The 19252-nt window shown below is 51.1% G+C and overlaps 1 protein-coding gene across 3 annotated transcripts in view; it reads right to left on the reverse strand.

Moving 5' to 3' along the window:
* Nucleotides 1-19252, reverse strand: part of LOC123933718 (katanin interacting protein) — a 179071-nt gene that overhangs the window by 112623 nt on the left and 47196 nt on the right. For all 3 annotated transcript variants that reach the window (XM_045993193.1, XM_045993195.1, XM_045993194.1), the window contains 3 exons: nucleotides 17192-17268; nucleotides 9796-9965; nucleotides 7965-8062 (listed from right to left, as the gene is read on the reverse strand). In XM_045993193.1, coding sequence (XP_045849149.1) covers nucleotides 7965-8062; nucleotides 9796-9965; nucleotides 17192-17268 — 345 coding nt within the window. The remainder of the gene's footprint in view (nucleotides 1-7964; nucleotides 8063-9795; nucleotides 9966-17191; nucleotides 17269-19252) is intronic.

Raw genomic sequence — 19252 nt, forward strand, 5'->3', positions numbered from 1 at the left:
CTCAGGAAGCTGCAGAACCTTGATGTGAACCCCAGCGGGACAGCTCCAGAGGCCTTGCTCTAAACCAGGGGTGGGTCAAACGCTTCCCATAAAGAGGACGTATTTTAGGTTTTGCCTGCCCTACGGTCTCCGTCACAGTATTTAACTGTCCCACTGTCATTTGAAAGCAGTCACAGATATTACCTAAGTAAATGTGCATGGCTAGGTCCCCAAAACACTTGATTTGTAAGAACAGGCTGTGGCCAGATTCGGCCCAAGAGCTGGAGTTTGGCCACCGGCCCCAGTACTAAACTGGCCTGCTGGACTGTCCCCAGTGGGCACGTGAAAAAGAAATGTGCCCAGCTTCAGCTTACAGTGGCCTTTGGGGAGAAGAGAAGGAAATTAAGAAATTTCCTGAGACTATCGAACACTCAAAAAAGTGGGCAGGGGCATGGCTATGGATCATTCGAGAAAAAGATCTCGGCAAGAAAGAGTAAACAAAAAGAGAGGCTGGAAAATGCAGGTGGGGAGTCCCCTGTCCGAGAACAGGGAGAGGCAGAGGGGCAGAAGGAAGGTGCTCTGGGACACTTTCCCTTCACTCGGACCATCCATCCCTTGACGATGCCCCCAACCCCATGCTCCAAGTGTGGCCTCCCGGCCTCACAGGCTGTGTCAGCTTGCTCTCAGAGCATTTCCCATGGTGGTCGCCGTCTGTACGGAGGGGAAGCAGTACACAGAATACCTAAAACCTGGGGCTTCCTGGCCGGGAGACTCCTGAGAGCTTCCTTGCCTCAGGCCAGGATGAAGCTATAACGGCTTTGAAGTTCATCTCCAAGACAGATTTTCAACCATAACTCTGGGGAGGGCAGGCTTCCCCCTCCTCCTCAGGAATCACTCAATAGTGCCCAAATGCTTCAATGCGAGAGACACAGAGACAGAGAGAGAAAGAGACAGACAGACGGAGAGAGGGCAGGAAAGCAGGATAGGGGGAGGCAGCGTGGAGGGGAAAGGGCACAGAGGGAGGGGCACTGGGCATGGGGCACAGCCTGGCCTCTCCATGGCTCTCTGTTCCTTTATCTAGAAAGAGAAGGCTTGGACTCCCTTGGACTCACTGATCCATGTACTGGTGCATGCACCAGTAGCCTTGGCTTCTCCTGGGGAATTTGTGAGAAATGCTGAATTTCAAGCCCGTCTTAGAGCTAGGCATCAGAATCTGCATTTCCGGGCGCCTGGGTGGCTCAGTGGGTTAAGCCGCTGCCTTCGGCTCAGGTCATGATCTCAGGGTCCTGGGATTGAGTCCCGTGTCGGGCTCTCTGCTCAGCGGGGAGCCTGCTTCCCTCTCTCTCTCTCTCTCTCTGTCTGCCTCTCTACCAGCATGTGATCTCTCTCTGCCAAATAAATGAATAAAATCTTTAAAAAAAAAAAAAAAAAGAATCTGCATTTCCACAAGAGCCCAGGTGACTTACATGCACACTGAAATTTCAGTAGTGTGAGCCCAAGTTTTGTTGGCAGGGGGGCGGGGGGTGCTGGTGTTTCCACCTATCTCCCCCATTCACTCCCGTCTTCGGGCAGAAGCACCCTGATTTTCTTTTGGGAAATCCTCTCCCTCCCCACCCCCAATTCAAGTGTTTACGTGGAACAGAGTCCATGGGTGGTTGGAGTGTATGACAGGCCCAGCAGAACTGAGCACTAGATCCTGCTGGCCCAGAGCGACTAGGTGATCTGTTCAGGGGAGCCAAGAAATGCCAACAGCAGGGGAACAGAATGTAAGGTGGGAGCTGGTGGTGGCCCCCTTGGCATCACACAGAGCAGCATGGAGAGAAACAGAGTTGAGAGGTGGAGAATGAGCCCTGCGACACACTGTCTGAGCACCTGTATCCAGCCATGCCTGACCTGGTCTTTCCCACTGGCGAGTGAAAGAGCTGTGGCATTAATGCAGCTCTGCTGGTCTGATCTGAATAATATGAGAAGGACCTCCAGGGTTCAAGGAGGAGAGTACTCTCCACTGTCACTTTCCCATCCTCCCTTTTCCCAGAAGCATCCTTCTCCTTCCTCGGAGCTTGACACAATTGCTCGCCTTGCCAAAAGGTCAGGGGACGGTTTTGCAGTAGACATGAGGGCACTTAATTGGGAAATTCTTACTGAATCCTGACTGCATACAAGGTTCTGGAAGCATGTCAAGATAGCAAAAAAAAAAAAAGTGTAACCACCAATGGCCTGGCCTTAGGGAGTCCACACAGCACACACAATGGAAGAACACGTTTCGGAAGCAACATCTGACAAAATTAACGTGGTCCAGAAAGAGTTTTCAATGCTGAGTGGGTGCTGGAGAGGGGAAGAAATAGTCTTCCATCTGGCCTGCTCTCCCACCCTCTCCCACCCCAGCCCCAGGGAGGTGGCTCTGCTGCCACTGGAGAAGATGGGGAGCCATCTCCCCCACATGACGACGCCCACCTCCCAAAAGGAGCACGAGGCTGGCAGGTTCCAACCCAGCCCCCAGGAGGCGCCCGCTCCCTGCCTCCCACCTTCACATGCTCACAAGGATGATGCCTGAGCTCCTGGCTGGCTCCCCGCCTGGCATGCTGCTTTACCCAGAGTGGGTGCTTTTACGTGGCTGCTCTCTCCTGCCTACCTGTGGCGCCCAGACCTGGGTAGACCCCTGCAGTATCACCCACATGCCAGGACAGGATTTAAAATCCAGATACCCCTGTTCCAGTTTGCCAGCCCAAGGCCATGCCCAGAGTGATCTGTATCTGCTGCCCCCTTAGCAAAGCGTTCTAACAGGTGTGCATTCAAGTTCCTGCAGATGAGAAAGATCAAGGCTAGGGGATGCCCTGTATGGTTGTTCAGGTTGTACAGTATGTGAGTGGCTCCCCCTAGAGGCAGGAGAGCTCTGAAGAGCCTGCCAGGAAGGTTTGGGGTGGGGAGTAAATCTACCTTATTTGCTAGGTTCTTCCTGGATTTGTCTGATCTCTTACAAATAATAGCGCTCGACACTCTTGACAGTCTGCGTCATACAAGGTCGCTGTCAAAGCTGAAGCTTTATGGGTTGTTTCATTTATTGTCCTCACAGCAGGGTTTTTCAAAACTCAGAAATAGGAAAACAAAGGAAAGGGCTTCACTTTTGTACTCGTGAGCTTTCCTGGGGGTGCTTTTGCTGCCTGGCCTGCCATAGGAAACCGGATACAGCAGCAGAGTGAGAGCAAAGCCTCTGCTTTCCATTGCAACGAACTTGCTTTCCGGGCCTTTAAGGAAAGCCCACCCCACAGTAAATTGCTGAAAGGCCAATCCCTTCACTACCAATTTAATGCTAAGAGCTGGTGACGTTCATCAAATCTGACAGCATTTTGGTAAATGACGGCTCTGCTGATTAGGCCGTTGTCCACCCAAGTATTACAAGGCTGAGGAAGCCATAAATCTTAATCCAGTGATAGCAGGAGAAAGATCTGAGGCTGAGAAGGGTGGGGGAGAAAGGACAGTCCCAACAAGAGCCCATTTATCACTTCTGGCCCAGCCCACGGTTGCCACTGGGCAGCTTGGAGGCTGACACTGCGTCGCCAGTCCCCTCCCTGGCTCTCCCACAGTCGGAGGGTCTCCAGGAAGGGTTTTCCAGGTCAGGCTCTCGGCCAGTGTCCGGATGACTCTGGGACCTTCTGGAGAGCAAGGATCTCGATAGCCCCCTCCATTAGGGGCATCTCTACCCGAAAAGTGCTTCCTAGTTGGTGGGCAAGACCCTAAGAAGGGAGCTTATTCTGGAAGAGGTGAAGGTATTGGTCCTGGTCACTGGGAAGGAGACGTGTGACCCCAGGGAGTTTAGGGCAACAGTCGGAAAAACAGGCAAGCTGGCCAGCTGAAGAGGGCAGGGAGGCCACGACGGGGAGCAGTGCTGGCCGGGGGTGGGCTGAGACTTCGGGGTTCCCTGAGCATTGGGCCTTTGTGTCCCCCGCTGACCAGACCGTGGTTAGTGCCAAAACACCGAGTGCCTGTGTGGCCCCCTGCTAGGCACAGCCACACAGGAGCAACCCCAGGACTGGGAGCGGGCGGTGGGACCTCTCCTGATGTAGTGGCTTTTGAGAACTGGCCACCCCTGGCCTCTGGGGATTCTGCTGCCTTCGCCACTGCCAACCTGTGGCTACCTCCAAGGACAGCGGAGCGCACCTAAAAGGGTGAGGTCGAGACTGCCTTCCTCTCCACCCTATGCACCCCAAAACCTGTCCCCATGTACTTCCTGCCAGGAAGAACCTTTCCACTTAGCTCCATGACTTGGGGCCAAAGGAAACCCAATCAGTCCCTCTTTCTCCTGGCAACAGTTCGGTCAGTCCATCGGGTCTATCTATTGTCCTGGACGAGAAGCTGCGGGCTCTAAGCAGGCTTTTCGCTTCTGGTCACAGCCTAGCAGGGCGGGAGCGGGCATCTGGCCCAGGCTGACCGACTGAGAGATTCAGATGGTCTCTTTCCTGCACCATTTCTGCAAACCAACACTGGAAGACCCGGGTGATGACACCCTGGGATGGGTTGAGGAAGCTGAGATGATCAGGGGACTCTGGGGGCCAGGGACAGAGCTGTGAGGTGGAGGCTGGGGGGCAAAGAGACACAGGCTGCAGTAGGCTCACAGCGGGGGAGGGGGGAGCCCTGCTTCCAAGTCTCCTGCCTGGTCCTCCTACAGCCACTTGGCCCTGTGGGCATCCTTCGGAATGCAGCCGCTGGGGATCTTCTTAAAACATGAGCCCAAACACGTAACTCTCCTACTGAAAACCCTCCAGAAGATTCTTTACATTTAAAATGAAATCCAAACTTCCTCCTGGGCTCCTTCCGGCCACTGTGTCGTCTGTCCACTGTGACCTGTGACCCCTGACCCCCACATTCAGCCTCTCCATCCCTGCACACCGGCTACCCCAGGGTCCCTTCAGCCTGACCCACCTTCCTGCCGCCCCCGCCATGCCCTCTGCTGGGAGACTCCCACCAGACCTTCATGGGGCTCGCTCTGCTCCTCCTCGGCGATCAGGTCAGGGGTGGCCCCTGGGGAAGACTCTGCTGCCCCACTTCTCTAGAGCGGCTGCCCCCCAGAGCCTCCCCATTACTCCCACCCTCGATGGGGAAGCATGAGCTCCAGGCCAGCAGGGCCCAGCCTGCCCCACTCACGGCGCTGACTCCAGCACCTACAATTGTCCTCCAGGGGCCACAGGTTCAAAGGCCCCAGTGGGCCAGGTGGGAAATGGAAAGGTGGGAAGCCACCTGGTAGGAGGGAAACAGCAGCCAGAGCACAGCAACCAACGTAGCCACCACTCGGCCTCAGCGTGGGGCACTAAAGGGAGTGGTGGGGACTGTGGGCAATAGGTCGGCATGTACCCGGCCTCATGGGGCGACTGTTACCACGCTCTGCTGACGGCGGCCTCAAGGGAAGGGGAAGCCGAGCATAACAGCCAGCTCTTTCCATTTTTCCAGGGAAGTCGGAATGGAGCTTTAAAAAAAAAAAAAAAATACAGAAAAACTTCTGAATTTAAATGTTAGTGAGTGACTAAGATTCTTTTAAACTGTTTTGAGTACAAAAAACATTCTCCGGGGGACAAGTTCAGCCCACAGGCCTCAAGCTGCTCACTTGGAAGTCCAGCAGGCCAGTCCTCTGTATGCTTGGACCGCCTGTCACATCTTCCTTGCAGGCGGGGCAGTACCCCCACCGTCCTCATCACCGGAACTCCGAGGGCAAGAACCCAGCCTTATGTGATTGTTTCTAACTCCAGAGACTCACACAGTGCCTGGGTCAGGGTAATAAATGTTAATTTAAAATTAAAGGATGATGTCTTTTGGGACCTGACTTCTAGTCCTCTCACCACCACTGAATGCTCCCTGGTTTATCCATATCAAGGGGGAATGGTCCCCAAAACACCGCATGTAGGGGGAGCAGAGTAGTAGGGGGGTGGGCTGAACTCCCAGGACCCCTTCCGCTTTCCGCCTAGGATGCCTGTGCATGCAGTAGAGGCCAGAAAGTCAGTCTGTGTTTCCCAGGTGCCCTTTCTGTGGACGTTCTGGAAGCGAGCTAGGTACAGCCCATCACCTGGCCTCCTGCAAGCAGGGAGAGCAAAAGTGAGGTGGAAAAAAGGGGACACACAATGGCTGATTCTGGGCTGAGCACAATGGCTGAGAAGACAAGTTTTCAAGTGCCCCAGCCAGGTGGGACCGGCTATGGGCAGGGCTGATCTAGCAGGCAGGGCATCAACAGAGACCAACAGTGTTTGTGGTGGCCACCTGCTTTCTGGAAGCCAGCTAAGGTGACGGGTCCTTGATGCTGATCCACCGTATCCTAGGTAGTGGCTTTCCTGGCGGGCTGTGCTGGAAGGCTGGGTGCCATTCCAGGAGGCCCCCCAGCCTCCCACTTGGGATCCCTCCTTTTGCCACCCGGAGATCTTGTAAGCACCTGCTTCCCTCCATTCCCTTCATCTCTGATTACACAGCCTGAGTGGTCTCTATGGTTAGGCACTGACTGACCCCTGACTGATATGGTGCAGAAGGACAATTACAGCCTTCATGGCATTAGGAAGCCAGGAAATTAGCCATGATTAGGCCCCGTGAAGTGTGGGACCACAGGGAGAGGCATTGGGGAGGGGGGGGAGGGATGCTAATTAATCTTAGGCCAAGTCTTTTTAAATTGCACAGGCTCTGGGGCCAGCCGTGAAGTCACAGTCTAAGATGCAAATATGGCTCCTGATAATAGAAGGCACTCGAAACAACTAGGAGGGTCTGAAGTGGGAAGCAGAGAAAGGCTTCCTTAATGAGAAATTAACATTCATTGCTGGGGACAAAAGGAGGCCTCCTGGCTGTGGGCGTAGGCCTTGCTCTTCTGCACTGAGATAAGGCTGTAGGATCCAGTGGGCCAGAAAAACCCTTCAGTACTTCATTATAGACCCACAAAGGCAAGGGAAGACCAATGGGTTTGGGGGTCACAGGTCTGGGGTTGAAACCTCCCTAGTGGCTATGTGGCTCTGAGCAAGTCACCTTATCTTTCTGGCCCTCAGTTTCATCAAGGGCACAATGACAACAGTTACAGACCTACAAGGTTATTGCAAAGACGGGCCAATAAAACTTCCAGAAACATTTCCTACAGACCCACTCATATGGCACAGTGTAAAAGATCAGGCCCAACGTGGGTAACCACAGGATGAAAAAGGATTACACACCAATGCTTAAGCCTCATCTCAGACCAAGTGAGTCAATCTCTGGGGGGTGGGGCTCCCAGGTGATGTGAACGCGCTGTGGGGGTTGAGACCCATTGATCCCAGGCCAAGTGTGAGTAACTGCAAGGTAAGGACTACATGGGCAGGAATACGGCACCTGGAGCACAGATCTAGGCTCAGGTCTTGCTGCTGTCACATCTTAGTGGTTGGCCGTGGAAAGCTCACTTAGCTTCACCAAGCATTCATTTCCCTGGCTTCCTTAAAACAGGAAGAAATTTGGAACTTCCCCTACTGGACTGCCATGAGGACAAAGGCACGTAGTAGGTGTGCAGTTAAAGATAGCTGTGTAGGGACACCTGGGTGGCTCAGTGGGTTAAGCCTCTGCCTTCAGCTCAGGTCATGATCCCACCGCATCAGGCTCTCTGCTCAGCAGGGAGCCTGCTTCCTCCTCTCTCTCTGCCTGTCTCTCTGCCTACTTGTGATCTCTGTCAAATAAATAAAATCTTAAAAAAAAAAAAAAAGATAGCTGTGTAAACGACTCATCACCACGGAGCTGTCTGTGCTGGGGTGCCCCATCCCCCATCTGGAGGGGAGGATCATGCCTCTCTGTGGCAGGACCCTCAGACTCCTCTACCTTCTAGGGGCCAATACCACACACAGAGATGATACCCATGTGGTGCCCTGCCAGACCCACCAATGCCCACAGGGATTCCCAATGCCGGGATTACGTTTCTGTTTCCACAAGAACCCTGCTCCTTATTCTAAAGCATGAGCAGGGGCCATGCGTCTCGACACTGCCCAGGGCTCCCAGACCTGGTGCCATCCGCGGCGCTGGACTTTGCTTGGGGCTGTCCGTGAATTGCGTCTGAAAGCTTCCTCCGCTTCTCGCAATAGGGTTCTCCGTCCATGATCTGCACCAGGGATGAGGGAAAGAGACTCAGTGAGGCGCTGGTGGTAAGTTCACACCCAAGGAAGATGAGTGACTTCCAGCTAAAATGCACTCCCCTGTGCCCAAAGTTTTGTAGGCAAAGCGAGTCCTGTTTGTAGCAGCAGGCCATTAGAAAACAGGCCAAATGCTCGGGGAAAGGGAATGGGGAGTAAGTCATAGCTGAAATGGGCAGGTCTGTATACAAAAGGGACAGTCTCTGAGATGCGGAAGCAGGATACACACCAAGTGCGCTACAGGCCAGTGTTTGTGTAAAAGAGGAGAGAAGGGAGAGAGATTTGTTGGGGCTGTGAAGGTACTGCTGGTGGCCCACGTGCAGAAGAGACTCCTCCTAACTGCACCTCCTTGAAACCTGGACCAGGAAAGGCCTGCTTCTCCCAACCAGCGGCAGACTGGCCCGACTCCTCCTCCCCAAGAGCTAGGAGAATCATCCCATTTCCCTCATTGCCCTGGGGGCTAGGAAGCTCATGCTAAACTTGAAGCTGGACTGCAGTGGCTCTTCTCCTAGGAGAAGGTTTGGGGACATCACTCTCTCCTTTTATCTCCTTGCTGTTTTGACTTATACTGTCTATTATGGCTTGGGACATTTCCCACACCTGTAAGACAGTGACGCAGAACAACATGAATCAAGATTATTGTGCGACAGGCATTTTACATTTCTTATGTCATTTAATCTTCCCGGCAAGCCGGCAAGGTGGGCTTAAGTCTTCCCATCTCACAGAATAGGAAACTGAGGGTCAGTGAGGACCCTATTGCCAGAGGTCTCAAAGCTAGAGAATGGCAGAAACCCAGCTCTGTCTCATTCTAAAAGTTCTTCCTGTAACGCAGTAGCAGGCCAGCTCCTCAGACAAAGCAGACTGCCTTTAAGGGCACCTTGGTGCCCTAGGGATGGGTGCCCCCCTCAGTCCCATTTGACAGATGAGGAAACAAAGGCCCAGGAGAGAGACAAAGTAACCTGGCCAAATTGAGACCCCACCCCGTGTGCTCTGACATTTCGTTTGCTTTCCCACCAGGTTGTTTTCGGTGCCTGTCCTGGGCCGGCCGCTGGATGGCACGCTCCTATACCAACTTCACAAACTCCCTGAGATTTTAATACAGGACACATGGGATCGATTTCAAGTCTGTGCAGTCTGGATTAGCTACACTCAGCACAAACCGTGGACTCAAATATCACGCAGGGTTGGGTACTGAAGTGAGGACAGAGCCACTGAAAATCGGGTATAATTTAAGTTATTCTAGACACTTCTTTCAATTACTGGCACCGCAAAATGGAAAAGCCAGGAATTTACTGCTCTCGTCACCTTTGCCCTGGGGGTAATGGAGGCCAAGTTTTAAAAGGAATAAAAAGGGATTTTGTTTTTTCTCACACTCCTGCTCTCTTTCTCTCTCTTTTTTTTTTTTTAGAGAGAGAGAAAGGAAGTGCATGCACAGACAAGCAGGGGGCGGGCAGAGGGCAAGACAGAATCTCAAGCAGGCTCCTCGTCTGGTACAGAGCCTGACAAGGAGCTCGATCTCACAACCCTGAGACCGTGACCCACGCTGAAATCCCCAGTTGGCTGCTTAACCCACTGCGCCACCCAGGTGGCCCCTCTTGCTGGCCAAGTGAGTAGAGTTAACTTGAACAGGTTAACTAGTTATTTGCAGGTAAGTTTAGGGGCATAGGATGTGGCCCCACAGGGCCCAGTGTCCCGTGCTCACCGTGTGTCCCCTCGGCGTGTGAGGCACTCCTGGTGAAGTCGGAGTGGACAGCTTTCCGGGGGGACGACTTCAGCTCCGAATTGGCCCCATTGACGTAGACAGAGAAACCCTGCTCCAGGTGCTCCAGTCTCAGCTGCATGGGGTCCTTGGTTTTCAGATGCTTTAATATCCTGGAAGAGAAACAATCACTTCCTCCTTGTTATGTGAGCCTAGGCCACTGCCCACCCCCACGTGGGGAGAGAACTGCGCCTCTGACTGGCAAAGCGTCTCTAATCGGAGGCCGGGTGGCGGGTACCCAGCTGTTCATCGACAAACAGCCTCTAAGAGGCCCATTACACACACGGAGAAACAGCAAGGGGGAGACTGTTTTGGGCCCTGCAGGGGTGTTTCTGCTTTCGTTCTGAGGCTCAAGTGCACGTTAACAACAATGCAGGCACGCGTCATTCCTCGCCCCGCGGGGGCCAAGATGGAAAGCAGGCAGGTACGAACGCTGCCCAATTTCATGCATCTCCACCTTGTGTGGACAGTGGCACCTTCTCCAGGTTTAACAAAACACGGGTCTAAGAGTCTTAGGTCCTAAGCCTTTGCAAGGAATTTCAGAGAACATCTACAAATCAGAAAACATCCTTCGTCAGACCAGGCAGACTGACTTTTCGCTTCAGTAAATAAATGTGTTCTCAGAAGCTCGCCCTGATATCTCAAATGTCATCATTTTATATTCTGATGCAGTGAAAGTATATATCAAAGGAGACTTTAGCTCATCACCTTTTGGCTAAAAGGGTCTTGGCATGAACAAGGCTGGACCTCTAGTTCAAGTTTTCTCGAGAACTCAACCTCACACCTCAGGCTCAATCCTTTCCCAACTCCTGAGATTGTCAGTGCCATAAACAGTGTGAGCATCCTCACCAGCTCCTCCAGAACCATGCCCATCTGACACCAAACCCTTGTGTTTCTATAAACACCTTCATACACCCCGTACGAACTGGATTTATTTCCGCACAAGAAGATACAGACAACCAAGCTGCCTGGCAACCAGCATGCATTCCCTTTGTGATTAAGTAAATTCCTATCAAACTAGCAAAATGCAAATTTTTAAAAAATAATAGAAATAGTAACCACATAAAGGGTGTGTACAAGGTGCCAAATTCGGTTCTACCTGTGGTACAGATACCGTAGTTGGTTCTTGTTATTTGCAGTAGTTTTGTTTTATGAAGTCCCCACAAATACTGAGTTAGTGAATACTGAAATCTTGTTCCCTGGGGAAAATACAGGATTTGGTTCCTGTGAGCCTCTGTCACAACAGTTTCATTAAATGATCACTATAGAACCCTGCTGCATATGTGTTTCTGTTTAAAGGCACCTTATTTGATATATGCTTGAGACACTGACATGAAACTCACCAGCCAGCATGTGTGTAACTCAGGCCTGAGGGAAGCTCATCTAACATGTTTTTTCTCCCTTAAGAGACATCATAGATTTTTTGCATTTAGGAACATCAGTCAGCACTTTAGGACCATGCGTAGGGTACAGTTTAAACATCAAAGTCACCAAGGAAAAACATAACAATGTGTAAGACATGGCACTCAGTATACTGTGAAAAGGCCACTTTTTTACGGGGTAAGAGCTAAAATAAGAAGGTGAAGTATTCCCTTGTTCTACTGCAGCTGGGAATGCGTGTGTGTTGGGCAGCTAAAATTTTTTGCTGCCCTGCACTTGTCTTTGAATGGCCACAAAAGCACTGCAAATATTTAAAATTTACAAATAAATTTTCGTCAGTAGATGAATTCATATTTAGGGAACCATGAATAATAAGGATTGACTATATTAAGACCTTAATCTTCTCCAACAACCCTATGGGGTAATTACTTTTATTATCCCCATTTAATAGACAAGGGGCGTGAGACACAGAGAGGTTAAGTAACTGGCCCAAGGTCACACAGCAGGTACGGTGGTAGGGCTATACTGCAAACTTCAGCAACCTGGCTTGAGTCTTCACCAGAGCAAAGACAACCTCTAAAGCTAAGCAAGAGGACACTGAACCTGGCAAACTTAGACACTGCTGCTAATTCAGACATAATATGAAAATAGAGGAAATGCCATATGCTTGGTGTTCCCCCAGGGAGCCCATTGCAGCAAATCAGTCTTGACCAGGAACAACAGTCAGTGTTCGGTCATAACAAACCCCTGAAAGCAATCCAAATGTCCAACAGCGGGGAATGGAACCTGGGATCCCACGCAGCTGGTATCATTACTAAGAGTCTGTCCAGATGTGAGGAACTGCTTGCAATTGGGAAGAAGGGGAGGGAAGCAAAGACAGAATAAAAACGGTACTGTGTGGTTCAGTGCAAAGTTGGAAAAAGGTGGGTTTGTGGACCAGGAGTAGAAGGTGATACGTGTGAAAATCCTATCAGTTGTTGAGGGAGGGTGGTGGCATTACCGGTGATCTCTTTGTTTGTTTTTTAAATGTTTCTTTAGCTGTTGATACATCCATCTTTTTCAACAGTGTGGCAGGAACATTTATTACAGACTTCTTATCTCCTGCCGGCCTTAGAAGCCTGGGAGTTGATTGTTGGGCGGGCAACCGCATGAAACAGAAGGAAGGAAAAACAAGTCACTAAGAGACGCTTTGCAAACAGAGCCATCATTGCTCTCTCTGGAGCAAACCACCGAAGGCTGCAGCAGGCCCTGGGGAGAGTGTGCAGGGAGCCCTAGGAGGAGCCCAGAGAGTGGAAAGTTTGACCACCCAGCCACAGGGTGCCTGCCTCCACCTCCCTCTGGGGGTCTCCTGACGCTGGCCGGGTGGCGACGGTGACATCCCGCTTGCTCTGCAGGATCCGGAGCTGGCACTCAGTGTGTGTGCTTCTCTTTAAGCAGAATGATTGATGAAAACATGGATTTATGAAACTGATAAATGAGGAGATAATTATCCAGATTGTGAAAGGGATCGCTGAAGGAACTCCCCGGCTGCAGCTGAGCCGACAGTGATATGCACTATGCATGCCGCATGGAAGAAAAGTGTTGTCTTTTTTTGTTTTTTTGTTTAATTGATAGCCTGCTTTGCATAAAAAGCAGGTCCTCAGTGTAGGGGATTCAGAAAACTCAGATAAGGTCCCTCCCCTGTGGAAGATGGAGCCCCTGACCACCTGGTCCCCCATCACTCTCTGGGTTCCGGGTTTTGCTGCTGCAGGGAGGGGGCTTGCTGCCTCACACCATGGGATACTCTCTGTGTGTCTGTCTATTCTCCCCTCCCACTGTGGAACCTGACCCCTGGATATGTGGACCATGCTGAGCATAAGGAACGCTCTCGATACCTGTTTCTAGAACAAGTGGCTCTAAGACCCTCCAGGTCTAGCAGGGGAGAAAAGACATAGATGCATATCCTCCCAGCTCCCGTGGACCCTGTGCTCATCACTGGAGCCTTTCTGTCTTAGCCTGTAGCGGCCTGTGGGGCTGCCTGTACAAAGCTCTTTGGACAGAGAGGAAGTAGGAGCATGACAGGGGGACACCACTGGGTGGGCTGGGCACAAACAGGGGCCCAGAGGGTGAGAGGGCGTGGCCAAGTGGGGGGGCGTCATTCCTGGGTGTGGCCATGCCTGGGTTGCTGGCTGAACCCCTCCGCCTGAGAGCGCTGTGGCTGCTGGGTGACCAGGCTAGCCACGTGGCCCCTCCAACCTCAGTCACCCCAGGGGACCTGAGGGTTTCTCCAAGGGTCAAGCATTCCAGCAATACCTGGATGTCAGCTCAGGGAGAAGGTGTGTTTAACATTAATATGGCAATGATGGTGATGGTGATGATGGTGATGGCCCCTGGGTGTTGTCCCTCTCACTCCCTCACTGGTCCTTCCATTGGCCTGTTTTATAGATGAACTTGTCCAACGTCACAGAGCCCAGGATGCAGCCAGGATTTAAAACCTGGTCCACAAGGCTCCAGAGCCCATCTCCTACCCATATCATTCTGCTGTTTCTAGTCTCCTCCCTTAACATGCCACAGGGCCCCTGAGGGAGGAGAGTCTGGACAAGGAGCAGTGGCTCCCGGCTGGGGGCTTCCTGGAGGTGGTGGCATTTGAGAGCAGGCCTGAAGGATGGAGAGGGGGAGGGCAGCGGTGCAGAGAGCCTGCTATTTCTCCAAGAACGTCGGTGCCCACGGGCTCTGGGATTCACCCTTTTGGATGTCAGCATCCCCCACAGGAGGATATAATACCATTGCTGGGCTTCTGGATCCAGTCCAGCCTTCAGCATTTAGAGGGATGTATTACAGCCCGTCTCGGCCGTCCACCCTCCAGCACTTGGCCCTGTCTGGTTGATGTGTCGTTGAGCGAATCTGTCAGGTGTGATTATATATTTCATGAAGGTGAGTGACCAGAATCACTAAGGATCCTCTGGGAGGTTTGTACAGGGGTGACCCAGGGCTGTCACACCCTCTTCCACCTCCTCTGGTCCTCTCCTGCAGCACAAGATCATGTTCTGCTTCTTTGGGCATAGTTATAAATAGATGACCTTATGCTTACCTGCCACACCTGGGGAGTTCCTCAAGGGCAAGGGCTATGCGCAGACACCTATTCGTTCTGCCTCGCCAGCAACTCTCCCCCATCTTCCAAACCAAGCCTCTCAGATCCCCTTTTAGAACCACTCCATTCCTACTCTTACTCCTACTATTATACACTTGCTCCACCACCCAGCTTAAGGAGATAGCCAAGGAGTGGCCCGACAGATCATGCCACCTCACCGGGCACCGGGTGTGACTGATCAGGGCTGGGGCCAGGGCCCTCCTTAAGACTTTCGCTGGAACTATCAGGAAGGAAGTGCTCTCTTCTCCTTGAGGCAGGATGTAAGCGTGGGGCCGCCAGTGGCTACCTTGGCCTCCATGAAGGAAGTACCGGCTTGAGGGACTCCAATGTGGAGTTAGAACTGAGCACCTGGATACAACTATACCTGAAGCTGGTTTCTTGTTTTAAGAGCCAATACATTTTCCTTATTGTTTAAGGTCTATTTACCCTGGGTTTCTCTCCATTCAACCCTGGGAGCACTAATAAAGTCTGTACCTTCCTCATCACGATGCTCTCTCCTTCACGCCAGTGGCAGTGCTAAGCACCGAGAAGGCACTCAGTGAAATCCTACTGAATGAGGAAAAGAATAACATCACCAGCCTCTGTGGCGGCAATGTTCTGGGCAAGGTCACTCCTGGAAACTGGCTCTAATGATCGCACCCCTTCACCCCCCGCCATTTCTCAGGTCACAGGGCAACCTGGATAAGAAGGCTAGGTTTTCATTTCTGTCTGTGCACACTACACAGCCGAGATGCTGATTTTCTACCAGGTCGTATAACTAGATTTCCAATAAGCTGCGGTTTATTTGCACAAAACCCCTCATCGTGAAAGTGGCAACTCTGGCGGGTTTCTCCCCTCCTGATAATTTATGACAACGTGAAACCAAACATCACTCAGAAAGTACAGCCCAGCTCTACCACTTCCTGCCTCGATGACCTTGGACACACGGCTTACCACTCTGGGTCTCCTTTGTCTGAAAAATGGGTGCAAGGAGTGTAGCTACACCTTACCGCATAGTGGGAGGACACAATGAAATGATGAGGTGAGGTGCCTGGCATGTGGAAGGCACCCCAGAAAAGGTGTCTCTAAAGCAACACCCGGCGATAGCTCGGGGGACCACCCACTTTTCACGTCTCCAGTGGGAGTCACGCCAGCCCCCTCTTGGTGACAACATGGCCCCCACATTGTATGGCAACTTGGCTTGGACATATTTTTTCATTGCCTTTGTGCTACGACCTTGTCTCTGGATATTCTCCTCTATGCTATCGGCTGGGACCCCTTTGTGCACTTATTGATCTGCTGATTAATGAGAAGCAATTTGCTCCTAAGGAACTATGACAATGTCCTCCCAGACAAGTCACACGAATATGATTAAACGATCACTCAGGTATTCGGTGGCACCATCCAGCCTGCCAGGAACGGGATAAAAACACTCTGCTCCATGGAATTAATGATGATGAAAACCCATGTTGGGCTAATCAGCACGGCTCTCTTGCTACCGTAGCTGGAGCCACCCCTGGGTGGGGGAGATGAGCGAGCACAGGGCAACCGGCACAGAGGACTGCCTGGCGGCGCTTCTAGCTGCTCCTACAGTTTCCCTGTTTGAGAGTTCGCCACTAGGGGTCGCGCTACCTCAAATGGGGGCATCTGGCAACAAGGGTGGGTGTTGGTTGAGATCCTGGGCATCTCAGTGGATATTAGTAAAGGGGTTGGTGGGCGGGAATGCTCAACTCCTGTAACACCAAGGACTGAACCTGTCCATGCAACATGCCAGCGGGAGTCCAGTCAGTCAGATGAGGGCTGAATATACAGGATGACAACCACCACCCTCCCCACCCCTTGCCCCGGGGCTCTCTTGCCTGCAAGAGCCCAGACTCATTCCCAGTAACACCAAGGCCCAGATTAGGACCCCATCCTCCCCACTCCTGCAGCTCTGTTTTAGGGGCCTGCAGCCTTCTTCCTGTTGTTTTGTGTTTTAATCTGAGTGCCTTACCAACATTTTAAAACTCAGGAGATTTCAACCCAAATCCAGGTTTGCAGCTGCTCCAGCAACCCTGGAGGAGAGGGACCCCCGGGCCCAGGTTCCCACAAACAACAACTGGCATGAGCTGAGCAGCTGGGAAGTGAGCCTCCCAGGTGCCCACGGTCTCCACCAAGCTGGCTTCACTCACTTCTCGGCCCCTCCTGGCATCTGAGTTTGCAAACCCAGCTTAACACAGAGCCCGAGGCCTGGGGACAAACCACAGTGAACAGACCGTGAACTTCCGCCGGCCCGGAGCAGGCAGTGAAGAGGGGATGCCTCTTTCCAGCCAGACTACACCGCTTTGCCCTTGGTCACCAAACATTGGATCTACTGTGGGATTCTTCCAGAGCTAGCACACCAGACTCAAAATGAGTACCGACTTCACGTTAAATGACATATTGACCAACTTTAAACATAGACGTGAAACGATTCCACCTTGATCTAATGAGGCATGATTACAGGCTCAGATTCCACAGGCCCGTCAGAGCCTGGATGATCACAGACTGGGCTATTCAGGTGACTAATGCACAGGCCCTGCCAAGTTCAAGATTTGGCCATGACAAAGCCACCTTCTCCCAGAGCGGCGGCAGGGAGGCTAGAGGTGGTACTTACGTGTAGAACCGCTTGCTACAGCTCAATCAAGGATGCAATTAAATCAGCGAGTGGAGAAACGGGAGCTAGGATTGCAGATAATATCCCAAGCCTCTGAGTGGAGGCTGCCTGCAGCCCGTTCCTAGGTGAAGCAGAGCCTGCATGCTGTTTAATAAATTGAAATAGGGCTTTTATTGGGCTAATAGGAAGGGCTGCCATTGAGCAGTTCATCTTACCGGTTCCTCTGCTGAAGCAATATTAAATACTCATCATGTTTCTCATCGAAGTCAGGCACCATGTCCTTAGTGTAACCCTGAAACGAAGAAACAGACCAGGATGATGTCGGAATGCGGGGGAATTATTTACGGAGGCAGGAGGCTGAGCTTGACGAAGGCCCGGCTCCCTGGGCGCATCGCTCAGGCGACCCAGAACCCCAGAGATGGTCTGATGGCCCCATGGGTCTTAGACATACACAGTCAACATCTACAGAACGGACGAGGCTTTCCCAGTCTCAACAGTGTTCGTTCTGTCCATGTCCTGTAAGATCAGGGGCTCTGGCCAAGATCTGAGCTTTGATATTTTCTCCACGCTCGTTATTTAGTTACCTGAATGATCATAACCAGATGTAACCCACATCAGTTGTTTAAGGAGGGGTCTCATTTTCCTCTTATGCATGTTTATTAAAACACAGTTATCACAAAACTCTATGACCCAGATGGGGTTCCTTTAAGAGCAGACACTGGTGGGTGCAGGCCTCCTCTTTGGGCAACAGAATTCTAGAATTCTTTTCGAGAATCATTCAGCACCCTCGCCTTTTTTTTTTTTTTTTTCAGTTCACTGTCTTCCTTGACAGTTCCTGTCTCCCTTGAAAGTTCCTTTGTTGGCCTCTTGGGTCACATGACCTTGGCCTTAGCCTCTCAACACAGTGCCCCCCTCCCCCACACCCCATAGCCACAGTGATTCACAGGTCTGTGGATGAGCTGTGGCCCAAGCCAGGCCCTTGAAAGTCAGCCCTGGGATTGTGTTGATCCTCTTGGGGGAAGAGCTGCTCTCTTTCCAGTAGGGGGCTAGGCTGATGAGACGTAGGCCGGAACTGAGAATGAGGCCCATAACTGAGACAGCAGGTGCATCGAGAGATGAAGAGAGATCCTTAATGTCATGATTTGACACCCTGGACACACTCATGTCTGAAGAAGTGTCTGGACAATTCAGTTCTTGCTTTAGAAATTTCTGCTGAGTCTCTGTCATTTGCAGCCAAAAGAATTATGTCATATATACCATAATCTGACCATTAAAGATAATCCCTATTATAATTTTCTATAGCTTTATAGAGGGATAATTAATGTAGACGGAACTACACATATTTAAAGTGACATACATATATACCAGTGAAATCCCCATCATAACTTGAAATATATCCCCCAGATGTTTTATCGTGTACATACATATTTATAAGTACACAAACAAACACAGACTTTTTTTTTTTTTTTTGAGGGGGTAGGGAAAGAAGAAGAGAGACTCTTAAGTGGGCTCCACCCCCAGCCTGAAGCCTGGCAGGGAGCTCCATCTCACGACCTTGAGATCATGACCTGAACTGAAATCAAGAGTTGGACGCTTAACCGACTGAGCCACCCAGGAGCCCCCACAGACATTCTTTTAAATAAAAGCAAGATCATACTATAAACAACGCTTTGCAATTGTCTGTTTCTTTTTTTTTTTTTTAAACATATAATGTATTATTTGCTCCAGGAGTACAGGTCTGTGAATCATCAGGCTTACACATTTCATAGCACTCACCATAGCACACACCCTCCCCAATGTCCATAACCCAATCACCCTCTCCCTACTCCCCACAATTTTCTTTTTTTTAAATTTTTTTTTTTTTTTTTTTTTTTTTTTTTTTTTTTTTGCCAAGGGATGGATTAAAGAGACAATATAGGCTTGGTTCTGGTCACAAGTTACAAGGATTAAGTTTTAAATGGCAAGTAAGACATTTGCAATAGAAGTGCAATTTATATGAAAATCCTAACTGCTACCATGGGGAGAAGAGAAAAGCCCTAGCATTCTCTTCTTCTTAAAATCTGGCTTTAACACCATTATTCTACCATAACCCCAGCCACATGTGACCCATAACCTCCTTAATCAAATATAACAGTTCTTCCCATGTTCATCCTTTTCAAAGGCTCTGGGTCACAGGGGACTGCTGACCCCCCCCCCCCCGGTCCGTCCCCAAATTCTCCTCCTTCAGCTTCTCCAGCTGTTAAAGAGCCTCTCTTCCCTCCTGTGCCTTGTCTAGC

The sequence above is a fragment of the Meles meles genome, chromosome 21 (assembly GCF_922984935.1).
Source record: "Meles meles chromosome 21, mMelMel3.1 paternal haplotype, whole genome shotgun sequence".
Classification (NCBI taxonomy): domain Eukaryota; kingdom Metazoa; phylum Chordata; class Mammalia; order Carnivora; family Mustelidae; genus Meles; species Meles meles.